This window comes from Phaethon lepturus, unplaced genomic scaffold (assembly GCF_000687285.1).
Source record: "Phaethon lepturus isolate BGI_N335 unplaced genomic scaffold, ASM68728v1 scaffold15305, whole genome shotgun sequence".
NCBI lineage: Eukaryota > Metazoa > Chordata > Aves > Phaethontiformes > Phaethontidae > Phaethon > Phaethon lepturus.
The window spans coordinates 54858-80884 of record NW_010541344.1 but is presented as its reverse complement, the minus strand read 5'-3'; the positions used below and the strand labels follow the sequence as shown (position 1 = coordinate 80884).

Here is a 26027-nt window from a genome sequence, read left to right as displayed (position 1 = left end):
GCTGGTGACAAATGGAGTATTCTGGGGTAAATACTGTGACTAATATTGTCCTATTGTCCTGTCCCACTGACTTCGGCAGCAAGCTGTACAGCGAGGTAGAGCACATCTTCAGTACATTTGGGGACAATACTAAAAAATCAGGGAGTGGCTGGCATCATGACAAATGGCAGATCTTCAGTCCTGAAGGACTTCAAACAAACTTGAGGATGGGACCAACAGAAATCTCATGAAGTTGAACAAGAAAAAGTGCAAAGCTCAGCACCAGGTGCAGAATATGCCCCTGTGTCAGCACAGACTGCGCAGCAACTGCCTGAGTAGCAGCTCTGCTGAAAACGTCCGGCCATTGCAGTGGATGCCACGGTCACTATGAGTAAGCAGTGCAAATAAAGAAAACCTCATAATGGGCTATGTCAAGAGTGTAACCCCCCTTTAGTCAGGCGTGACGAGGACATACATGTAATATGGTGAACAGTTTGGGGAAGCCCACTTCAAGAGCGGGGAGCAGAGAGACTGAAATGGGTGTGGTGGAGGCCTACTACTGCAATGATCAGGCGTTTGAGGGCACACAGTCTATGAGGGATAACTGGTAGAGTTGCACTTGCTTAGTCTGGCAAAAGAGAAGACTGCTGAGGAGCAAGCACTAAACAGGTCACCCAGAAAGACTGTGGAATTGCCATCCTCAGAGGGTTTTTAAAGCTTGTCTGGACAAATCCATACCTGCTCTGGTATTGATGATTATTTGGCTTTGAGTAAGACACTGAATTACAGACCTTCAGAGGTCCCATCCCGCTGACACTTCTGTGTTTAGCCCAAGGGACAGTATCTTTTCCACGTAAGCATGATACTACTTGGAAAAAGAGCAGGCTCGTACTGATGTGGTCACCTGTCTTTATTGCACTGCTGCTGCTGCTGCATCATAGGACATGTTTTTTCCTTCCTCCATATTTCCCCAAAAGACTATTACATAATTCCTACTCAAACCAGCTTCCCGATAGGCTGTTAATCAACATGGTTCTTGGTCTTTCTGAGAGCAGTGGTCTGGGGACTAGACTTCCTCCTTGCTATCCTGCTTTTCCTCTCGTTTTACACTGAAAGATTGATTGTTCATGCATTATTTTAGTTTCAGATTCCATTAAAAATGAGTAACACTGCAGGACTTCTTTTCCTGGTAACTTATCCAGAAAGAATTGGCAAATAGTTAGGGAATTGTTGGTTAATGTGTTGTAAAAATGAAAGATAGTGGAGACTCCAAAACACTGCAGGAATTATACAACAAACATTCCCTTTGAGACTTCTGCTTCTGTCATGTACAGAGTGCCCAACCCTCTTCAATCTTACCTGTTGATATCTGAAAAGCTGCTTGCAGGTGGTTGCTGTTCACTCACAGCTTTCACCTTGTGCTCTGCTCTGCTTTCTGTCTCGCAGAGCCACTTCACTTGGGCTGGCTGGCTGGCTTAAAGGTCCTTCTGATCTTCCATTGAAAGAGTAACTTGGAGTAGATACCACTTAGGCGATATGATGAATGAGAGTTGTTGTATACACAAAAGTATACCAGATGCAGTCCTGTTGAATTATATTTAATGGCTTTACTAGATTTAATACATAATTAAAATAAATTCCAAGGGTAGTGATTAATTTAAAACATATCAATACATTTTTTCCAGGGGGCTGGGTTAAGATATAATGGTGAAGGGTCTGGTATTAGAGGTAAATATCATTTTTCTCTTCCGGCTTCCGGCAGAGATGGAAGCAGTTTTGTTTTATTACCACTTTGTTCTAGGCTTAGGGTGGTGATGGAGGCTTGTGTCACTGCAGTCACATCTTCATTAAAATCTCTGGAAAATTCTGCAGACTCTCTCTCTGGTTTGATTTTGAAGGAAGGTGTTCTCCTGTCAACAACAGGCATCACCAGAAAATTAGGTACAATCTAGAGGAGTTTAAGTTGCTCTGTATATGTGAGAACTTGTTAGGAATCTAGCTCAGCAGCAAAAATCTACCAGGCAGAGGGACTAGGATTTCACATCATAGCCTGTAAGATTTTTTGCAGACTCCAAATGCAACAGAAATTGGTATACACTACAGGCCAAATTTCTGAATTTGGCTGTGTCTGTGTTTTCTATGCCCATGTTTGGATTCTCAAAACAGCCTTTGAGGAAAGTGTTCAAACAGTGCAGCTTTAGACAACTGGTTTGGCTCCTTAAATTAAGAGGCTGGGTTCCTTTCAGACCCTGCTGGAGAGAATGTTCAGAGGAAAATCCAAGGCACCTATTGCAGACTCCTGCTCCGACTCCCTCATCTGTTGGAACAAGTGTCTCTCCGTTGAGCATATAGGTAACCCAGTCTTCAGATACTTTATTTCAATAACTTTGATGCCTGCAATAGGTGATACAAGAATTCCTCTGGGTATCCCAATTTTGAGTCATCAACCACAGACAGGATACAGCTGACTATAGTGAGGCCCATTTTTAAAAATTGGCTGGTGGCACATCATAAATGACACAAATTACTTAAGACAGGGTCATACTCAAGAATAATGTATTTTACTGGATTAGTGACAGAGGAGTGGGACTTCTTGACATCATGGCCATCTCCCTTTGTAGGTGACTGCTACCTAAACGCAAACAGCACTGACATCTGTTCAGCCTTGCGGCACAGAGCCCCTACCTGAGGAGTGAGATTTTGCTGGTTAGTTTTTCAGCAGAGTCTCTGTCTGGAAAGTCCCACAGTCTTGTCTGGGAGGTCTCTGTGTTTGGGGTGAAAGGCTGCACCATCACTGTGGAATGTGATCTGTTACTGTGTCCTGCAGAGTGAGCGAACACAAATGAAAACCTTCTGAAGTAGTATGAGAGGCAGAGTTTGCCATTTCCGGGTCCGTAACAATTTTCTCTGAACATCATTGTTATAATTGTGCTTTGGCTCCCTTTCCACCTAGTGAGGTGTCCAGAAAGAGATCTAGATTCAGAAGAAAAGCTGTTGATCAAGATCTGAAGTAACTCCTTAATAAAACGATGAATATGGCCCTTGGGCAAGGCCTCTCCCTAGGAATAACCTGATGCCAGCCACAGTACAACTGAAAGGCTGCTTTGCAAGTTACCCTGGGTGTTCTCCTGATAGGTCATTACATCACAAGATGGCAGATGACTTGTGTTCTGTCTAACAGAGGCAAAAAGGACAGCTCAAAATGCCCCAGACTAAGGACACCTTCTCATTCTCTTCTCTTTCTCTCACCATCACTTGCTAAAAACACAGTTCATTTTTGAAGGAAGTGAGAACGTACCTATATTGTTCTGTAGTGATTGCAGCCAGTCCTCCATCAGTGTTTGAGAAGGTGCTGCGAAGAAATACTCTGCCCCGTCTCTCAGCCTGTAAATAAGGACAGAGGAGGTGAATTCTAGTTAGTCTTGCCTTACACCTTCTGTCCTTATGAGTGGGGCAAGCACTGTAAGACATTTCAGTTATGCCTCTTAACAACATACAGTCTTAGGTGGCTGTAGGTAAATACAACCGTACAGGTAGCTGTGTAGGTTTTTATTAGTGCGCTTCTCCATAAGACTTACTGCAACATGAAGGCGTTCTCTTTCCTGATGTAATTTACCAGCCTCTCACATTTGGCACCAGGAATGCTGAGGGACAGGAGTGTGGATATGTTCTAAAGGAAGATGAGATTAAAACAAAGTGTCTTCTGTGTCTTTTCTGCTGGGATTCAATTCCATACCAATCTGCAGGCTGACTACACACCCATACTATCTTTTTCTGCTTCTAACTTTGTGACTAGGATCACTGAATAGGAAGAACCACAGAGGAACAATGGACTATTGCATCGTACCTTGAAGGCAATTCTTTAATAAGATACTTTTTTTAAGGAATATGTTTGAAAATTTCCAAAAGCTTATTATTCTGTCATCTAGTTCGTATCAGTCGAACAGTTGTTGAATTTTCACTCAGCTGACATTTGAAAGAGAACTGATTACCCAACCCCCAAACCAAAGTGAATGTAACTCTATTTTCTTTTAAATGCATTTTTACATAGGTAAGCACAGAGATTACTAGAATGATTCAAAACCCAAATTACCTCAGATGCTTCTTTTTCATCATTATAGAAATCAAGCTTTAATCCATCAAGTTTTACGTAGAAGGATTTCCAAGACCTTGAGCCTGGCTACATGAACAGAAATGGTAATAAAATCCAATTATTAGTTTTATATCTTATTGGAGTAGTGAAATCTTTCATGTGCAGTTTCCACAGTAAGACAGGAGCTGCCCAGATTATGATCACAGAAGCTCTCTTAGTCATGACTATTCCTAGAAAAACAGAACCTGCTATAGTTTCTGGTGTGGGTGATTCAGGAAGGGTCTCTCTGTGAGTCAGGACTGAATAAATGACATAACTTGGTGCAAGCAACTCCACATTGTGTTGTGGTCAGTGACATCCCTTAGAGAAGGTGGGTAATCAAAGTTATGCCTCTCACTGGTCATGAAAATCTCCACTTTTTTCCCAGCTGCAATGCTGGGCACAGTCTAGTTTTGTTAAGTGCGTGCTTTCAATCTAATGTGGCAGTTGAATTCTGTTTAATTTCCCAAACTAACCCCAGTGGAATGGTACTGAACACTGTGCAAAAGTAGCTGCTATTTCCTACCCCAACTATGTACCACTGAAGGGTTAGCCTAGTGCCATGACACCCTTCTGGATGAAGGATCCTATTACTTGCGTATATTCTTATTTTGTTATGCCAGTGACTCAAGTTGAAAATTTGGTCATTCAGGAAAAGGAAGGAAAAAGTCCTGAGGAAGTTAAGTCATAGATTTTTCTTGTTTGGTAATATGGAATTTCAGTATCACAGCAGACTAAATTCAGTGTATCCAGAAGACAGAAAAAACTAAATTTCTCTTCCAAAAGATAGAGTCCATACCAGATTCAATTTTTTAAAGATATCTTTCAAGTTAACAGTTTCAGTGGAAATATTCTATGGGACAAACAATCCAAGACAACTTGATTACATTCAATACCTCAACAAACATTCAGACATTCAGATGCCTACAGATGGTGGTGAATATTAGAAAATTTCCTGCCCTGTTATGATCATTAGCCTACTGACCTGAAGTGATATTCTTTCCCAGGATGAGAATTTATATTTCAGTTCCATTCAGCCCTGGATTAAACAAACTGTTTCTTCAAAGATAAGCTGAAAACTTAATTCTCTTCTAGCACAGTTAGAAATTATAAGCATTGGGAGCATGTGAGGGCTTCCTCTGTCAACAAACCATTACATGCTGATACAGGGTCTTGAAGCTTGTGTTTCAAATTTTTTTTAAAATATTGATTTCCCCCCTTCCCCCCGATTGAGTTGATGTATTGAAGCCTGTATTTATAATTAGGGGAACATAATTAACATGTTCATACAGCCTAGGCTCTGATTCATAAATCCTTTAAACGTAGACAGACCCTGTTCTGCATGATTCCCATGACAGGCAAAAATTCCATTGTCTCTTTCTCTTAAGGACCTGATCAGGTACTGCCACAGTCAGTGGGCACTTCCTCATGCATTTCAGTGGTAACTGAATTAAATCCACAGTCCTGAGCTCCTCTTCAGCAAGACTTTATCCTGAAGAAGTCAGACCAGATCTGGACTATAACTCAAGGAAAGATGAATTAACCCAGAGTGATGGCATTTATTTCTACCTGTTGTCTTCCTGGAAGGAGCTGGTCTCTCTTTTCTAGGGATCCCTCCATGTGCTGGAGACATGCAGAAACCTGAGACACATAAGAGCATTGCTGTTTAACTTTAAAATGGTTCTTAAACATATGTTATAATTTCTGAAGGTCTTTCTAGATAAATTCCACACAGAGAAACTGATCTCTACTGCCTCTAGCCTTTACATTCACAGCACAGCTAGAAATCCTCTCTAGGTTGCAGTCACATCTCTGATATACTACCTAAAAGAAGAGAATTCATGTCCTTCTGGAACAATTTGCTCATAGAATTTGCTCTATCATAGTGTATTAATTAATTCATATTAATTTTATATTATTAAATAGAATTTACAACTTAAATTGCTAAAGTTATTCATATCATCCCTGCAATAATACCGAGTTACACTAATGTATAGTGTTGTACTAGTACACTTGAGTATGTGACAAATACATTCCTCTCAAAGTGCAAGAGGGGAAGGGAACAATTTTTACCTGTCCATGAGTTAACAGTGCATTTCCTGCCAAGGTGAGCAAACAGGAGTTGCTGGTTCTAGTCTTGCACCAGGTCAGCTCTTTGGCAAGGGTGCCACTAAGTCCTGCCTCTCGCTGACTTCTAACCTCAGTGAACACTAAGCACCACCACCTCACATAGAGGGTGTGGGTAAACCAGCAGTCTTGCCTCTGTGAGGCAGCATCTCCTGGCCCTTAAGTGCTCTCCTGCGTATTCAGCAACACAAATAACCTCTAGTTTGGGAAATTAAAACAGAAACCAATACAGTTGTCAAGACCTAGGCTATAAAGCTGAGCAAATTAAAAATGCTTTTAAGCTATACCTGGCTGCTTAAGTCAACTATCTTTTTGGAAAGTAACAACTGCAAAGGCACATAAGATGCCTCTTGCTGTTCGGATCCATGAGTGTATTCACTGAAATGCCCACTGTATGGTGCTCTTTATGACTTTCATACAGAACTTCCTATATTTCCTTACTTTAACTAGCAGAGGACAGCAGTTCTGTGAGGAGAGAGAATGGGAACTGAGAACCCGTGGGACTTACCGAAGATGTATTCTCTAATCTCTCCCAAGAGGAGTTAGATAGCAGTAAGTTTGGTGATTTATCTAGTGACCTTTGGCCAGGCTTGGGTGCAGTTGCCATTAGTTTTGTCTGCAGGTTGGAGAAAGAGGAGCCTCTAGCGCTTTTTTCCTGAGGTGATAAAAGGCCTGTGGCATACGATTCTGACAAACTGCTGCTGTGTTGCTGGCTTATGGGAGTAGGAGATAAAGGAGAGCTTAAAGAACTGTGACTTTCCAAAGATGTAGATTGTGGGCCCACCGTCTTTGGTGTACGTGGTGTGGTAATCTCACTGAGCTGCCTCTCAACTTTCATTTCTGTTTTGTTGCTGCTCAGCACTTCTGGGACTGCCCCAGCAATGAATTGTTGGGATGGCGATGGAAACTTTTCAACAGGGGAGAAAACAGTTTCAAGTGGGACCCTCCAGGACAGGCTGGGTAAGGGCACAGATGGCAGTGGTGTCATGCTCTTTATCTCTGTCACTTTTGGCGGTGTATTCCTTTTGTCAGATGTTTTTCTTTTCAGAGAGGGAACCCGTAAAACTCTGCCTTTATCTTTCTGCTCACTGTCTTCTGTGTCCACTTGTTTCAGAAGATTCATCTCCCTCTGTAGGACACAAGTATTACATTTTGAAAAATTACCTTAATTGCATCCATGGGTACTTACCTAAGATTTTTTTTTTTTGGTTTTTCAAATATACTCTCCTGGCATTGAATTTTAAGGCCTGTACCTCCATTGGCATTCTTAGAGTTAGAACTGAACTCAGCTGCTATGCAGAGAGCATTTTGTTTCCAAAACCATGAATACTGAGGGCAGTTAATCTCAAATGCAGTGAATCCTGCCCTTGCTAAGTTATTTAGAGGCTGCGTCTTTCATAAGCTCTAGAGAAACTATGCTTCTCTTTGGTGGCACTGCTTCTTTCTGTTTGCTGTAGGAACAGTGAGTATCCAGGGGTGTTCTCATCGAAAATTTTAGAGTGCAGGGCCTTTGTCCCCTCATGTAGCCAATTTGCAAATCACTGAACAAAAGGCAGACTCAGTTAAACTACTTTTTAGCCTAATGCCAAACACAAAAGCTATGTTTTGCTGGTTATTTCAGGAAAATAATTTTTAAAAACCCCATTGAAACAGTATCTGGTAGGCTGACTGAATGTTTTTGGTACTTAATACAATCCACTGATTGTGTAGAAGTGTAGAAGTCTGATGCCAGAAGGACAAAGGCCTATGTCTGCCTTGGTTTCCCTTTATGTTCAGCCCTTTGCTATCCTCTGTTGGACTCTCTTGATCCACATAAAGGTCTTGTTCTCAGCTGCTTTATCTGCAATATCTCAGCTTTGGTCACTCATTTACTCCATCTCAGCACAGGAATTCATTCTTACATGGAGTGACTGAGCCCCAAGCATTCAAGGAACCACATCATCCTGTCTTATACACGGCTCATCAACTTTCTACTTCTCACCTTAGTTTTCCTGCTGAGCTGAGCAAATTTCTCCTCCTGAGCTGCAAGCATCTTCTCAAAATCATGGTGTTTCTTCAGTAATTCCTCTACTTCAGACACTGAATCCTGAAAGGAAAAATTATCAGATACAGAAGTCCAAAATCAAATCCATCAGAAGAAATTATGCCTAGGTTTTTCAGATTTACCCATTTTATTTAGTCAAATGATGATTCTGAAATTTTTCTAATTGATTGTCTAAACCCGTGGTAGTCTTTGGAAAAATCCTAATTCACACACAAAAAAAGGTCTGTAGTTTGCAGTCTGTCTGCTGTACATGAAAAAAAGAGCTCAAATAACAACCTTTTTTTGCAAAGTCATGTGATACCGTGGCTTCCAACCATAACTATTTACATACAGATCAAGTACTTGGATTCCAGCTTGTGCTAGATGCAGATTTTATTCCTGCCCTACAACACATGCATGTTAAACCTCTGTCTTGTTCTCTGTTTAGTTTTCGACACCTGAGTTCATAACATTGATTTCCATCTTACAAACCATCAGAAGATAGTCAACAATGAGAAGAAACTCCAAAACTATGGATGCTGGTGTTTAAATAGGAATTTACAAGCTAGCTATCAAGCCATCTGTGTAAATCATGCTACTGCCCAACACAAGGTGGGGAAAAACACTTTTTCCTTTCAAAATAGACTTTCAGCATGACAGGGAAGGTTGAACCCTCTGCAAGTTATCTTATTATGTGAAAAAATGGTCTGGAATTCTCCACAGTTTTCTACCACTCCCTGGAAGCCACCACCTCCTGGAGCCCATCACCATGTAAAAGGCAGCAGCCATCCTGGGCTCACTTCTGTAAGAGGAAAGAACTCCTGCCCTTTGTAATCTCAAGGGTGCATTACTGTTTAGATTGTGATTAACTTCAGGCCCAAGCTCATACGTGCCCCAAGCAGTCTTTATATGCTAAGAGGCATTTCAATAGTGTTGCACTGTTGTTACTCACCCCATAGCTAGGATCTGAAAGAAAACTCTCCTTGGCAGCCAGCCATGCTTCTGCTTGTTCTAGCTCTCTGCGGAGCAATTGAATCTCCCAGTTTTCTTCATATAACTCTTTCCTCATGTCCCAGCTCTCCTTTACCTTCTTCATCAGCTCTGACAGCTCTAACAATTTTTCTTCAATCTAGAAAAATTACATTTGCAATGCCAGGAGGTGAAAAATCCAATCGGACTTTCATGTGACAGCCAACTAGCATGTAATCTGCCCTCATGATCCAGAAGATGACCTCTAGATAACTTTGTGGTGTTAACATAATTTAGAAAGGATGTTTGACTCCTCATTTTTCTTACCTGAATTCATTTAACCAGTATGTTGTATAGCTATATATTATAATTGAATGCATATTTCACATACTGTATGACCAATATTCTGCTACATGCTTTCCCATAATGAAACTTTATACCCAGGAAATTTGTATTACAGAACTAGTGAGAACGAGAAGATTCAACAAATACATCCATTTATGGCAAGGCAACAATGGAGAGCCTTAAACTGCGGAAAGTTCTGGAATCCTTTCTACAACAGAAGTAATGTAATCTTGCATAAATTCTGAAGGTGTTTTTGATGGTGTGATCCCTGGATCTACTGACAGTATCAAGACAAGTTTGGGACCACTACAAAGGTCAAAGTCTCAAGGTACATAGATAATAGGATCACAGAAATGTTAACGTTATTGCCCCTTCAGCTCTATAACCTTTCTAAAGAATTACATATCTTCTGGTGTACTCAGGGACGTCACTCCCTCCTACAGTTGATTGAATTGTGATACGTTTTATCCTAGGTCTTGTGTAGTTAAATGCTAAAATCTCATTTATGTGGTAATACCTCTCTACCCCCCATATAGCCATAATCAATCCAGTGACTATTCTTTTACGGTCAGCTTCAAAATCAGTTTTTAGAGGAGTAAGAACTTTAAAAGTTGTTTTCTTTTTCTACATGTCACACGAATTCTGCAGCTTTTAATAGGAGAGAACCTGATTGTCCTGTTTAGTTCTTCTGTTTTGAAAGAGAGACTAAGCCGCAACTCCTGCCTATTTAATGCCGCCTTTGTTTACTCTTATTTGTTAAATATTTAACTCATCAACACACCTCCACAGACATGAAATGTCCATTCTTCATCAGGTCAGCTCCTGTTCGCTGCATTTCTTCATATTTTAGCCACTGTTTCTCTATCTCACGTTTGTATTCCTCATGGCGCTTGATAAGCAGTTCAGCTCCCAGGACATCATGTGCCAGTTCCTCAGATATCACTAGTGCATGCATCTCGTTGGCCCAGGCCCTACAGAGTACAGTCAAAAGGGTAAAAAGGGAAGGAATCTGCATCTGTTGGATACTCAGGAATGCACACATCCTTGGCTGCGGATACATGCATACAGATTTTTATTTGCTCATGAAGGATACGAATATACAAATACATTGATGAAGGTTCACTCACACATGTATGGATTTTTATAACCTGATATAATATTCCCAGCGCTGTTTCAACACATAGCCTTCTGAAGCATTGTGCATTCAGATCTTCAGAAAGAACTGTAACTGCAAATGCCTAGGCTGTACACATTTGCAGTACTTTTATACATGGGAGAGGGACACAGAGACTTTCAGATGTCCGTCTAACCTTATCACCATGCATGGAAGTACTTTATATACAGAGCACTCATGCAAAGCAGCATATTGATGGATACTCTTTAAGGAAAATTTTCTACTCCATGAGCCTCAACTGACAAACCACTGCATCCTGATTTACCTGAGCTCAGGATCTATCCCTTAGCATAGTAAATGTCCAATAGTCAGCGGTAACCGCTTCACTGTCTTTGTATTTCTACTCTACTATTTCTACTCCTGTCATGGCTTAACTCTTTCATTAACTACACTGAATTAAAAATGTCCATATTTCCTCTGTGAGAAATCCTGTTTAAGAAGCACAATTTCCATCAAAAATGTATCAATTTTAATGAAAATTACATTACAATGCTAAAATATATTTTAATCTTGGTCTGCCACTTTGAGTTACCTCAATTTTTACACTAGACCTCTGCTTTTAGATACTTTGGCATGATTGATTTAAACAAAATGAAATGTTTACCTCAACATATCTTTTTTTAAAAAGTATGTTATGTAGATACTTTAAACATTCAACATTTGTTCTAATTCAGTTTAAAAAAAAAAAAAAAAGGAATTTCCCATCACCTCTGATGTGTGGTGAATTCTGTGAAGTGCTGCTGAGAAGATGAAATGTATGATTACATTGGTTAAATAATGAGTGGTCAAACATTGGAATAGGCTGTCCAGGGAGGTGGTGGAATCACCATCACTGGAAGTATTCAAAAAACATGTGGACATGGCACTTAAGGACATGGTTTAGTGGGCATGGTGGTGTTGCGTTGATGGTTGGACTTAATGATCTTAGACGTCTTTTCCAACCTTAATGATTCTGTGATTCTGTGATTATTCAGAGAGATTTGCAAGCAAGCTGCAGAGTACCTGGGACACAAGTCAAATAACTGACAGGTATAATTTAGAAAATCCTGTATGGGAAAGACAAGAAATAAAGCCCACTGCCAAACTTAAGGGCCAACACATACATCAGCTCCCTGCAGTCATTGAAGTAGAGCTGGACTTGTTCTGCCTGGCTCAGTCTTGCCTTCCTCTCCAGAAACTTCTTATCCAGGTTTTCCCAGCACTTATCCACATCTGTGAGTCTATCCATAATGTTTTCCTTGACTTGAGGGTACGTGCGACTAAGGTGCCAAGCCTCTCCCCGAATCCGTTCCAGCTCTTTCATGATGGCTCCTAGATCTCTCTGGAACCGAAACAGAATGGATTGTAAGACCAAGTCATTACTTACATCTGTCAAAAGCAGATTTTAAAGATGGTGCATATCTTTTCTAGCCACTGCCTGCACAGAGGCTGGAAATACAACTCTGTCAAGACTTTTCCTCTCAGTTTCCTCCTAATGCCTTTTAAAATTAATCCTCAAACATCAAAGAAGCTTCTTTAGATGTGACACTAAGTTGATAAGTGTGGAGCTGAAGTCTCTTGTAGTTCAGATGACACCTTTGCAATTATAATAACAATTTGGAATAGATTTTAGAAGAGAGGCTCATCCTTAGAAGCAAAAGCATTAATAATATCACAATGTTAAAAACAGGAGGAAAAGGCTCCCTTCTGTGAGGAACAAAGAATATTTCAGGGTGCAATAAATTTACCTTTTGTTGGCCTGCAAACAAGGCACTTGAGAGGATTTCAAATCAGTCTCCTCTTTTTGCCATTTATGTTTTTCTGCCACTGCTTCATGACAGATCCCCTTACCTCTACTCCCTCAAGCTGGCTGAGAAGTGTCTGTACACCTGGAAGATCATATCCATAATCTTCTATATCCACCACTGCCTCTTTCTCCTGCATCCAGCTCTTTACTTCATCCACATCGTGATCATACTGGTGAACTTGCTGGGCTGCTCTTAGATTCTGGAATAAAGAAACAATTTAATAATGATACTATATATCATGTCTGCGGCACAAAAAAGGGCAACCCTAATATGTCCTAATGCAATACAGGCTGAACCAGAGTGGGACTGAAACACCTTCCTAATTGAGTCATCTGAAAGTGAGGTGTTCGAGCTAACCTAATTTCCCCAAGTTCTCTTTGTCAATGGAAAGAAACAGATGTCTCCAAATAGCAATTTATCCCTACATAAGATGAATGATCAAGATGGAGAGCATGAACTACCCTCTAAAGGTAAACTCTCTCAACCACAGAAAGTGTCCCAAAAAACTTGGTTGGAATAGAGGCCTACATGGCAAACACAGAAAATAAGAGGAATTAAGTGAAAATTAGGTTTTCTGAAATAAGAGGATTAAATAATGTTCTAATATTATTTTAGATTCAAACAATATATTAATAATTGTCATTCATTTACTGCTGCTAACAGACAATAATGAGCTTGAGCTACTTTATAAGCAAAAAGTGTATGTAAATGTAGTGAAAAAAAGAGTTGAGGACATCTGACATTTTATGTTCTCCTTAAGGCAAACAAATATGTTGAGTTCAGTGTGTCCTCTCTGCTTTTCTAAACACATCTGTGACTGCAGTTTCATGAGAGGAGGTGAGCTGATTTAACAGCTAACTGCTGCCAAAAGGTAGGGGTTTTGGCTCTGTGTCCTCTATCACCATCTATTCCATACCCCTTCTTTGACTTTGAGTAACTAACTCAGCAAAAAAATCTTGTTTTCATCTTGTTTAATAAGCTGAAGTAGTTCAATAAAGGGTCCAATGAGTGCCAGAGTCGGCCTCCTGTTAGTGGTGGTAAACCGTTAGATTGGCTTAGTTTTTAAAGAAACCAGAGTTAGCAGTGAATTAAGGAAAACAGAATTACTCTAGGCTGATAAATATCTTTCAAGTATAGGCCTTGCCAGGAACAGTAGGGTAAGTAGTGGCTATAAAGGGAAATGGATCAAGAAAGAATAGAACATAATTTACCCATTGCTCTTACAAACCTTGTGTTTCAACATGAGCAATGCACTGGTTTGTGAAAGGAAGAAGGACATGGGGAACTGCAGCGAATTCAATGCCCCAGTTTCTCATGTATTTCCTACCTCTGTCCTTGCCTGGATGGCATGGCATAGTTTCTCCCATGTCTCATTGATTTGCTTTGTTCTCTTCTGGATAATGTCCATCTTGCTGTGGCCCTCCTTCTCTAGTTTAGATGCTAACTCATTTAAGGAGACAACTTTGGAATGTCCCAGAGGTTTCACCTCATTTACAAAATCTTTAAACTTTTCCTCCAGCACCTGTGGGATAAATGGGGACACAGACTTAGATATAAGTATTTCTGCCTACCTCTATGAGAGGGGCAGAAGGTGTCACTTTCTCTGTACTGTAACACAAAAGCGATGTAATTCAGTCCACAAGTGCAAATCACTTGATAAACACAGATGATCTGGAGTCAGAAGAAGATATCTATTGTCATGATCATTTAACATCTTATGTCCCAGAGAAAAATCACCCACATCCTGACAAACAGATGCTGCCCAGATCAAAAGCTAAGAAACATATCCTGTAGGCTGTCCACATAAGCAGCAGTTGTTGACACTATGACTTATACCTCTCTGCACTGTGTGGTCTGAGGAGAAATTTATCCTTGAAATCAGCAGCTAGAGATGTGAATGCTGAATCCCAGTGTTTTCCACTGAAAATGTTGCAAGACCATGTCCCTGGTCATGTCACATTTTTTAGGCCTGTCAAATTTATAATCAGGGACAGCAGTGAAGTGTGTTGACCTTACCTTACCCCAAGAAAAAGCTAACTTTCTGATGCACCTACTTTTTCTGTTGGAGAATGCTACCTCACTATAACAAGCTTCACTGTCAGCAGCTACACAAAAATTTCAGCAAATATATTCCTGCTTTGCCATACAATATATACAAAACCTTTTATTTGCTTTTACCTCAACATCATCTAAGTCCTGCCCATAGTCATTGGACTCTGCTACAGACTGTTTACTGGAAAACCATGTATCCACCATCTGGAATTCTCTTTCAAACTGATAGAGCTGGAATTGTTCTTGCAGGCATTTTCTCTGTGTGTCAGCCTTCTGTAGGAGCAACTGATAGTCTGCTAGGATCCCCTGGAGTTTTGAAAGTACGGCTGGACTGCAAAGAACAAGAATGAGAAGGTATGCCTTTGTTTTACTGTTCTTTTTGAACATTGCCTTTTCTGAGAGGTTGAATTTGCAATGCCTTCAAAATATAAAAGAAACCAGATAACATCATGGAGTGAGTTATGCCAAGCCGTCAAAACCAGCGAGTTCAGGAAATTAAAGTATGTCATATGAATGGCTGCTCTTTTCACTTCCCTCTCCCCAGATATAAAAGCAAACTGGCAACGAAAAACACGAACTGTCAAGAATGTCCGTTTCCTTTTCCAAGCACAGTGTTTTTCAAACCTTTATGAGTAAACAAGAGCTAGATGACAGTTCCTAGGAATAGACAATGGACAAAGAAGCTGATCTGTACTAATTGGCCTGTTGTAAAAAAAACAACAGTCATTAAAACATTGAAACAATCATGAAGCTTTTCTGGTGCTGACTGTGTGTGATGGTGGTGAAAGAGGGATTGATGACCCCTGAAATCATATTTCTGAATGAGCCATCAAACAGCTACTGAAGGTTGAACTTTTCTGTATTTGCCTTCTCTGGGCATTTCTGACCTGGAGCAGAAGCCTGTTTTCACTTTCCTACCTCTCTGGGCTGTCTTTGTTTATTAAACTGGCACCTGTCTCCTGCACTTTCTCGATCCGGGGCCTGAAACCATCCATGTCCAGCTTGGTAGCTTCAAGTTTACGAAGTAAAACTTGTGTGGATTCTTCATTCTTCCCATAATCAGAGGTTTCCAGAATGAAGCTCCTCTCTGCCAGCCACGCCTCCACTTCCAGTAGCTGTGTAAAATACAGGGATGAGCCTGAACATAGCTGTGATTTAGGTCAAGACAAAGAAAACTGGAAAGCAGTGGTGCCCAAAGAGACACATCAGTGAAAATAGAGAGCAACTTCCTGTAATGCAATCTAGCAGACACTGTTAAAAAAAAAAAGTGTACCCAGAACTCAATAATTACAATTACATGTTTATCCTTGTTGTGTTTCACTGCAATTACTTGGAAAAGTAACTGTTGTTTTTCCGCTGTATCCATATTTAACAGATATGAAAAATCAGGACAGTATGAATTCTGCTCCTCTCTCAGCACTTGCAACCATTCAACAATACAGGTATCAATCTTTTTAAGCAAAGAAAGACCAAAATAAATCTCTCATGAACCGTCTTTACCTCATTCAGGAACAGATGGGCCTCGTATGACTGCATGAGCCGCCGTCTCCGCTCTTGAGCCTCTGCTTTCAAGGTTTCTATAGAAGTCTCAAGCTCCTTCAGATGCTCCATAATCTTGCGAGAGGCTGAGTGGCCTCCCCTTACCAGTTTCTGCCCTGTACTGAGCACTGCTTTGGTCAAAGCATCCCGACTGCTTATCTCATTCTCCAAATTCTGGAAAGAGTAGAGAGTAAAATGACAGACCAAAATTAAAAGCTATAGAGAATTTAATACTAGATAATGCAGTCATGTAATTCCGTTGTAAATCTGTTTTCTATACATGAAGATGGGTCAGAGGTGCAAAGTCTGAGTGAATGCTCAAAGTGGAGTGGAGGGATTTTTTGGGGTGAAGGGCTGATTATAGAAATAAAATATAGTCGTGAATTTTGGACCTTGGTGTGTATCCACCTCAGAGTGTGAAGGAAAGAGGTTCTAACCACAAACCTCTTATCTGTAAATTCCACTGAAATATAACCACTTCCAACCCATTACGCAGTGTTTCTTGAATTAAAATGTGTCTAGGGAAGAACAATCAATTCACCTGCTCATCAGTATTTATCACTTGCCAAAACCTTTGTAGAAGATGCAGCTTTGCATAGCAGCCATTGCAAACACTGTGGGTACACATACTACCAGGCAGCCCAGAGGACAAGGAGAGAAGAAAACTTCCTGAACCAGTTCTCAAAGACTTTACTTGAAATTAATTTTTGAAGATGGGTGGATTTTAAAACTGTACGCATATCTCCCTGTACACCCTCATATGATATTTGCCTGGATGGGCAAGGACCATGCCATCAATTTGTCTGTGAGCAGATATGCATTCCATGGCTAACTATGTCTGAGCATCTTGAGCACAAACCCCACTATTTTACAACTATTCTGTTTATTTTCATAGCTATGAAACAGGCAGTTTCAGAGTTAGGCTGCAGTGTTGTGTTAAGGTAGAAGAGATGCCCTCTCTGAGGAGAGGAGCTGCTTTTTAAGTATCAGACTTGGCTAGAAAAGAGCTCTGATTCTAATCTTGCCTTTAACTTCCCCCTATTAATTTCAAGCCAGCCACTATGTTGTTGAAAAGTGATACCGTATCTGACCCCAGCAGAATGGAATCCAGTGGCAAAGATTATAAAACATCTTGTACCGTGTATTAATAATAAGCTAGCAGCATGAAGAACAACTTTGCAGTTGAACATTTAGGAACGTGTATTCACAGTACTTCATTTATAACAAGAGGAACAAAAAAAAAAAACCAACTGGAGGGGGGGAGTGAGGGGAAACTCTGTTCCAAGCCAAGCAGCTGTGCGTACACATATTATATTTGTGTGTAAATGCAGTTTTGCAAGACAGTATTTTGTGTTTTTTTTAGGTTGATACATTTAATGCACAATCTCTTTTGTGGTAACAAACCAAGGACTGAATTTTGCAAATCTGACTCATTAAGACAAAAAATAGAGGGTGGAACTAATAGTATATTCAATTCCTGACTGTTATGTTACTTCTGACATTTGTTTGCCTGTAAGCCAACATTAAAAAAAAAAAGTGTAGAGACTCTAGCTACTAAAAGATTGAGAATTTAAAGCTTATATTTTAATCCTGCTTGCAGGAGTGTAAGAAGCAAAATGGCAGGAAGAATCAGCATTTTATTATGCACTGGTATTATGGTCTGTATCTCTCATTCTCACAGTTCACTGAAATATTTTGAGACCTGGCCAATTAACACAAAGACAATTGCAGCCTAAAGCAGTATCTCCACCGTTCCTTCAGTTATCCCAAATATTTTCTCAGATTAATTCTGCTCAAACATTACTTTTTTCCACAAACCTAATTACTTCCCTACCATGTCAATCAGCTCATGATTGTTAGGAGTAATTGCATACATAACAACATTTATACTTTTAATCATGATGAAACACGTTTCTTGTTCTTACTGTTTAATCTCAAAGTCACCAACTGCATCTTGCTTAAATACAGAATTTTTACAAATATGAGAATTACACTGAATACTAAGAAGGTGCAAACTACTCAGGATATACCCATGGGTCTTACTCAGGAATATTCTGGAAGATTAATTTAAAAATCTTTTACAATTCTTCATTAAATTGTGAGTATACCTAGGATAAATCAACTTTTTAAGAGACTTCATCCCTGTCCTAGTATGTCACCTGTAGCAGCCTTGACTTTTTACCTTGGGGACATTTCAAAGTTTTTGTAAGTTCAGATTTTTATTTGTAGACCTGTAGATTGCACTAAATACTTGGACTTTCTCTCTCTCTCCATATATATATCACATACACTTCCACTTTATAAGATGTTCTGTCTTTCCCAGCACTACTGCAGATTGCACAGATTTTCCCCACATAACCTGGCACTTAAGTGGGTTGTCATTTGCTAACATTAAATATCAATAGCTGCTGGAAACTATTAGCAGGATTTTTTTTTTCTTTCACCTTGTGTTTGCAAAGAGACAGTACTCCTTATTAAAAAATAATTAGGAAGGCATCTGCTGTTTTATTGGTATTTGAGATGAGGCACTGCTTTCTCTGATAGCCCATCTGAACCTTGGAAATAATTCAGAGGCTATCTTGAAGGCTACCACTGTAATGAATGTTGGCTAGGGATCATCATAATATCCTGTTAACTCCCTCCCTCTAGAGTAGAAAGAGTTTTGGGGAAAGATGTTTTCCTGGGAGCTCATCCTAAGATATCGATGGTTGGAGCTGATGATCTTAAAGGTCTTTTCCAACCTTAATGATTCTGTGATCTGAGCAATGACCTTGCTTTAATGTACTTACTGAGTTTCAAAGCATATTTGTTAGGACATGTGTTGCTCAAAGAAGCTATGACAGCATGTGCAATAGTTTGTAAGATCTATTTTGTATTGCAAAGGCCAGGTTTTGAGCTCAGTTCACAGAAAGCACCAATGTGTCCACAGAAAAGCATATGATATTGTACCTACACCACTGCAATGATAAGCAGCATGGAATCCCATATGTTGCCAAGTCATAGACATATCCTTTGAAAAATGCCATTATTATCAGTAATCCTTGGCATCATGAGTCCTGTTAGTCAAAGCACAGCAGTTGAAGTTTGCCAGAGGCAAATTGAATTCTGTGTTCTCTCTTTGATTCTAAAGATTGAGAATGGTTCTCACATGACATTACCTGGTGCTTTTCTTGTAGACTCTGAACAGCTGGCAGGGATTGGCCATAATCCCTGGAGGAAGCCATGGGGAGCTTCTCATGAACCCAGGCCAACTCCTCATCAACATCTCGAAAGAACTGGTACTGAAGTCTGCTTGCCTCCAGACTCCCACGTCTCTCCTGCAGAGGATCACGTAGACTTTTATATCTGTAGGTTTTAAAGGGAATCCAATGAGGACCGCAGATTAATAAGGAATAAATGCAAAATGCTCTTTTCAGAATGATGTAGAGAAAGAAAGAAAAAAAATATGCAGGGAAGAAAAAGGCTGATAAAAATAGGAAAAAGATGGCAGGAGACAGGCCAGGCGCTCACACACCTCTGCACCAGTTGATCCACTCTCTCTTCTAGTTCGTCAGCAAGAAAATGCTTCTCCTTCTGGAATTGCTGAGTTGTGACCACAAGCTCTTGCAGCCGGTCCCTATGGCCAGCAATATCTTCCTCCAGATCCTTTTGTTTCTTCAGATGACTGCTCAAAACCACTAGATCATTGTTACTATATGGTGCTTTCAATTCATTTTCCACATCTTCCAACCATTTCTCCATATCCTCTACACTTCGCTGAAAATGAAGGCCCTGAGGACAAGCAGGAAGAAAAGTTCATTAAACCTTTAGGACAGACAATACGATATAAAAGTCTTGGCCACTTCCAGTAAGAATTACACACAGACATGGATAAGCTTCCCAGTGCTCAGTGAACTCTTCCCAGATATGATGGTCGTCCAAATGAAGAAGAGAATTCACTCAGAGTGAACACAAGAACAGATGTAGATAACATCAAGAGCTAATTTTACTTGCATTGCACTAATGCAAATGATGGACACAGTACCTTAAAAGGAAGCTATTTAAAGGGAGAGCTCTATTTTATGCCCACAGAGTGTCTGATAACCCATGCAAAACTCACAGTCATGAGAAATCACGTGCCTGGAGACAGAATGAAAAGAAGCTGTGAGCTTCTTTCTCAATGTGTTGCAGAAAAGATGCCATTGGTGCAGATGCAGAGAGTTGACATACATGAGTGAGCACATTTTCCCTCAGTATCCCTCTCTGGAATCCTGATTTAAATCAGCAGCAGAAAGCAGAAGGGAACACGGCCTACAAATCCGTTTCCCTCCATAGGGATCTCCAATTCTCCTGCTGATTCCATTCAATCCGTCCACACTTAGTAGTTTCTTTGCTCTAATGGTCTTGAGGGATCAAGTCCGATTGTATCGTGACACACTCGTAGATGAGACGTGTAGCAAGGCAGCTGTGCTATCTCTGGAAATGACACCAAGACCCAGCGACTGCCATCCCTGTATTACCTTGTAAGCATCCTGCAGCTTGGCCCGTTTATCCTGGCAACTTGCTAGCAGTTCCTCCCATAGCTCTTCCATTTCTTGTAGTCTGGACTGAATGGCTTCAGGGGCATAGTGCCTCTCACGGAGCATCTTCTCCCCTTCCTATAGCAGAGAGAACAGTCAAAGTTTTCTTCCTTTGCTGAATGCACCAGAATATATCGCTTTTGCCTCCATAAACAATGTCTGCTGGCACTGTTATGTAAAGGGCCACTGCAGCCATCACTTCCTGACATAACTGATAGAGGCTGCAGAGATGAAGAAAAAACAGATAAAGGCAAAGTGCTTATCGAAACTAGGGCAGAGACTGATATTCCTGTTTTTCTGTCCTCTAAAATTATTTGAACTGCTAGAAAACAATATTAGAAGACACTTAAAAGGTAAAGAGAATCTTCATTAAGCAACAGCTACATTGCCTAAAAGTTGGCAGGGAGCCTAGTTTGCAAGCACTCAGTTTTTTCTGTGATGTCCCACATTCTGTGATCACTGTTTGAGATTGCCCAGCCACCTATCATTTTTTATCCCCTTCCTTGCATGCTAAAAGAGTGAACTATCTATCTCATACAAGACGTAAATAAAACCTCTTTTAACCATGTACCGTTGTACCTCTGTATTATAAGAGTCTGTCTGCATTTCTAATCCCTGAGCTGCAGATGTTTAACAGGTTGGCAGAAGAAGAGATAGAGGGGACACTGCAAGACCTCCATCAGGTAGAAGATTCTGTAGGTATACCCTTAAGGTGGGACCAAGTTTGCTTTAGAAAGCTAAACTGAACTATTTCTACATTTTGCAATGGGGAAGAGGAGGCATAGCAAGAGAAGGATGCTGTACCAGGACAGCAGATGTTAGTTTTCCTCTAAAGAGCAATTAGTAAGGCTATTGCTAACAAAAAAGACAGGGCATCAAGAAATAATGAGAAAGAGATTGTGTAAATTACTCTTTAAAAACAAGTTAGTTCAGAGAGAATTGTAACTCTACCCCTTAACCCACCTGTTGTGTCTGCACACAGAGGGGTTAAAAGTCTTTTTTTTTAAAAAGGGGGGTTGTTTTACAATACTGGATGCAGGTGAGTCTGAGGAGGGAGTCTACCTTTATTGCTTAGTTATCTATTGCAAAATACAGCTAGTAAGCACTGTGCTGAAAATAAGGTTAATAAACATGTAACAGTCTGTCCTTCCAAATGCATCATCTGATCACAGCTTCTGCCAAGTATCTGACGAAGCTTGTCAGACTTCCCTCATATCTCTCCTACTAACATGTCTCTGCAAAGGCAACACTTGAAAACTCTCCTTGATCCTTTTTGTTGGATACATCTTATCTGGCTTGTTGAAGTTGTGCATCCAAGCAGGTAGGTTCCCTGCTGGAAAGAAACAGGTGTACCTCTAAAGTGGCATTCACCCCAGAGAGAAGTCCCTAGAGGTAGTGGATTGAATCTTTCATTGAAAGCACCCGTCTCTTTCCATTGCATGCACAATGAATATAGATAGCAAGATCACACTGGACAATAAGAGAGAAGTTGAAAGAAACTGATGGACACAGGAAGTTATTGATGAACTAAAAGAATAAGCTTCCCAACCCTCTCAGAGACAGTGTGAATGGTGTGAGTGAGGGAACAGTGATTCCCCCTCGCTTGTTTGAGACTCAGACTGTCTGCAGATTCTTTCATGCCAGTTGCCCAGCCTTGCCATCAACCCTGCTTCTCTCACAGATTTGATGGAGTCCAGGCGATTTCTGTTGGCCATGATCTCTGCTTGGAAAGTCTGGTGCTTCTGCAGTTTGGTCTGCAGATTGCTTGGATCCTTCCAGCTATCATCCTGGGCAATGCTATTCTTCTCATTGATCCAGGCAGCCACCTTTGGGGAGGAAAGAACAGAAGTAGACAAAACCTTCATTGTTTCTTCAGCTCCAACCTGCCAGGCTCTCCTCTAATATGTATAAAATATGGGACTAATGAGTGGGGACACAAATGAGTTGTCCTTCTGAGATTCTGCTTCCCTAAGATCTTCCTGTGTTTCATAATGAAGTCACCCCTTATCTCTGTTTACCAGCACTGTTACCTGGAAAGGGGGCTGTCTCCATGAGATAGTCCCCATGCCATGAGAAAGTGTGTGGGCACATATGTGCATGTACACATGTGTACATGAGGGAGAAAGGGCAATTATCTCCCTATTTCTAACCCACTGTCAGTATCTCACAAGAAAATAACTAAGTTGTCTCCTCCCATGAATTTTAAAACAGTGACACACTCCCTTTTAATGCATTTATTTCTTTTGCATTTTGCTGGCATCCAATGCATAGTAGATCTTTCATCTGGTGACTGGAGGGAAGCTGCGACTTGAAAGCTGAAAAATATCCCTTTACACTTATCCTCATCTTTCCCAATATAATCTCATTCCAGACTCAGTTCCTTGATTTTTTTCATAGTAAATGCCTTCAGGGATTCAGACCTATGCAGCACAGTATGTTTTAAGAAACCATGAATCTTGTGTAATTGTACCTCAAAGGAATTCCTCAGCAACTTCTGCAGAAGCCTTGATTCCTCTAGCAGATGTCTGCGAGCAGCAGCATTCTCCAGCAGTTTCTCTTTCCTGAGATGAAGACAGTTGTGTGAGGTAAAAGCCACAAAATGAATTAGACAGGATAAAGGTTTTCAATTTTCATCTCTAAAACACACATGATCTAACCCTCCATTCTCTAGGAGAGAACGGTCCAGAATATGCAGTCTCATGATTTGGGCTGTCAGAGAAGATGCTCAAGACACTATAAGAAGGATTACTAGCTGATAGATATGTTTAAAGTACACAAATTCTGTATATATGATATCTGCCTTTATTGCCTTTCAGGGTACAAGAGAACATAAACTCAGCATGTTTCTTATATGGAAAGCCTGTGAGTATGATGGTATTTGTCATTGATAAACCAAAGCTACACCATCCTTTCATCTTTTTTCCAAATGTGGACTTTATTCAGCAGCACTTTATTCATGTTAATGCAGGCATGAGGTAGTTTGATCATGTGAATAAATTCAGATGTTCACTTTAATCACAAGGGATCTCTAATCTCTCTTTGTAAATTTTACGTATAACTTTTCATCTACCATAGCACTGAATACAACTACTTCTACTATCAGCTTTTGTTTAAGATGAACAATATGCAATGTGCTAAGAGAAATAAAGTAATTCACATGAAGGGACAAGATCTGATCACAAAAATTGCAAATGCTTTAATAGATAATTTGAGCAGGGCTTTAAGGTCAACTCCATTAGAGCAGTGAAAAGGCAGTTGTGTAGCAAATGACCTTTCTCAATGATATTTAATGATAATGAAGTATTTAATAGCACAGCAGGCCTCTGTCTTTTGTTTGCAGTACTGTCCCTAAGGCCAGGTCAGGCTACAGAATTACAAGAAAACTGCCTTTTTCTGAATCCCTCTCCCCCTCCACTTAACTGCATTTTGGAAACCTCCCAACGTAATATTGATTAGACTTAGGCCAATTTGGCAAGACCACAGTGCAAAGCGCAAAGTTGAGTAAATGCAAACCAGTTTATGGTTCTCTTAAAAAATTTAAGGATGTTAGCCACATGGGGAGAGTCTCATTGCAAAAAAGATGGGTGGCTGACATGGGAAGAGTTTGACTTCACCTCCTCAGAACAGCCTGGCATCTGTTGATGATGTTGTCTGAGTCATAATGCTTGTTCTGTGTTAGCTGCTGAGCAAATGAAGCCATCTCATCAATTTTCTCCATCTGAGCTTCCAGGGCTTTTTCAAACTGCATGTGTTTCCGCTGTAGGCTCTCCACACTAGACACTGAGTCCTGGATAGAATTCAACAAAGGGAGGCTGCTTTCAGTCAGAGTTTTTCCATCCACAGCACTGATGATCCAGAAGCTAAATGGCGTTTACCCTACATTTGCAAGATGTCCAGAAAATTTATTGGTCTTTGAAATTTATTGGCATTGAATCTGAGACTTGGGGCATAAATAATGTTCTATGCATGGTCTGAGGCCATTATTTCGGGGTCAAAACTGCACTAACTGCTGGATGCTTACCTTCTGCTGCATATTGTTGTGCTGCATAGAACATATCACTTCTCAAGGGATAAAGCATCAGCTCCTAATAGTAAATCAATCTTAAGACAGATGCTATTTTGGAAGCAAATGTGGAATGCCAAACTGAGATCAGAGTTAAGTGAACAAATATGTCACAGAAAGAGATTAAAATTAGAGCCTCGGTTTCAACCCATGGAATTTAGAAGAGCTCAGATCCAGATTTGAATTTGAGGACTGTGGTCTGACATTACAGTTAATCTGGAGAGAAACACGGAATTTGACTTCTTGTAACATTTGTGAATCCCAGGCTTAGTGATTCAGAGTTCTCTTTTCAGCACCCCTCTGCACTTTTAATTTTAGAATCAGTGGTGTCAAAATGTTTTTACTGCAATAAACTCTGCTTTCCCACTATTTTAAAGGAAGCAGTAAAGCTCACATTAAATGAGTCAGAAAAAAATCTAAACTTCTGGATGCTTACATGAGTCACTGGAAGGGAAGGTCCTCACACAGCATTTTCTGTGCATTGCTGAGCTAAATATGACTGGAAAATAAGTGGTTCCTTCTAAGTCTTATATACTTCAGTGGATGGACTGTAAACACATACAGTTAGAGAGATGCAGTGTCATTTTCCTGCTATAATCAGAGTAGGCGGACTGTTTCATTGCTCTTGGGGCTGACAATCCTATCCTGTGTAAAGTATCAAGGAATGAAATCTGATCCTAAACTGTCAACAAGATTGAACAGTAACTTCAGAAGGAGGGAGATCACAAGAAGGTTCAGAACACATCATTATACTTGACAGCTCCCTTTCTTCCAAACCGATTGCAGAAAAAATTGTGTTTTCTCAGAGCACCTACCCCTAAGTCCTCATTGGCTAGGAAAGCCTCTTTGCTGCTGAGCCAGCTCTCAGTCTGTTCCACACTGCTGTAGAATTTCTGTACAAGGAAAAAAAGCAGTCGTAAACATGGTGTAAAACAGAGGCAAACCTGACTTTGGCCAAGTATGCTGAAAAAACCAAACTCCCAGGGCTATTCCAAAAATTAACTGCATAGCACTGGATGGCAATAAGCATTAGATGCCACAAAAATCACATGCATAACAATTATCATTGTAACTTTCTGCTTTATAATATGATTATTTCTTTTTGTCTAAGACATAGGATACAATACAATTACTTGTAGCTTGTTTGCTAATAGTGTAGAGTGCTGTGTAAGGTAACTGGCCAATAAAAAGGAAAGTAACATGGTCTGAAATAAGTAGAGTGTAATACATAAAGAATCATGAAAGCAGCCCTTACCATATGGTCTAAGTTCTGATATA

At 40.2% G+C, this 26027-nt stretch overlaps 1 protein-coding gene across 1 annotated transcript in view; it reads right to left on the bottom strand.

Moving 5' to 3' along the window:
- Nucleotides 1–1572: 1572 nt before the first annotated feature.
- Nucleotides 1573–26027, bottom strand: part of SPTBN5 (spectrin, beta, non-erythrocytic 5) — a gene marked incomplete at its 5' end in the record, with an annotated part of 78764 nt that continues 54309 nt past the window's right edge. Inside the window, 23 exons of the mRNA XM_010287708.1 lie at nucleotides 1573–1889; nucleotides 2665–2800; nucleotides 3278–3363; nucleotides 3558–3649; nucleotides 4073–4159; nucleotides 5681–5752; nucleotides 6747–7367; nucleotides 8220–8324; nucleotides 9214–9390; nucleotides 10357–10546; nucleotides 11853–12070; nucleotides 12580–12735; nucleotides 13864–14058; nucleotides 14715–14919; nucleotides 15507–15703; nucleotides 16089–16301; nucleotides 19286–19472; nucleotides 19642–19898; nucleotides 20627–20764; nucleotides 22366–22512; nucleotides 23157–23247; nucleotides 24301–24473; nucleotides 25565–25642. Coding sequence (XP_010286010.1) covers nucleotides 1715–1889; nucleotides 2665–2800; nucleotides 3278–3363; nucleotides 3558–3649; nucleotides 4073–4159; nucleotides 5681–5752; nucleotides 6747–7367; nucleotides 8220–8324; nucleotides 9214–9390; nucleotides 10357–10546; nucleotides 11853–12070; nucleotides 12580–12735; nucleotides 13864–14058; nucleotides 14715–14919; nucleotides 15507–15703; nucleotides 16089–16301; nucleotides 19286–19472; nucleotides 19642–19898; nucleotides 20627–20764; nucleotides 22366–22512; nucleotides 23157–23247; nucleotides 24301–24473; nucleotides 25565–25642 — 3996 coding nt within the window. The remainder of the gene's footprint in view (nucleotides 1890–2664; nucleotides 2801–3277; nucleotides 3364–3557; nucleotides 3650–4072; nucleotides 4160–5680; nucleotides 5753–6746; nucleotides 7368–8219; nucleotides 8325–9213; nucleotides 9391–10356; nucleotides 10547–11852; nucleotides 12071–12579; nucleotides 12736–13863; nucleotides 14059–14714; nucleotides 14920–15506; nucleotides 15704–16088; nucleotides 16302–19285; nucleotides 19473–19641; nucleotides 19899–20626; nucleotides 20765–22365; nucleotides 22513–23156; nucleotides 23248–24300; nucleotides 24474–25564; nucleotides 25643–26027) is intronic.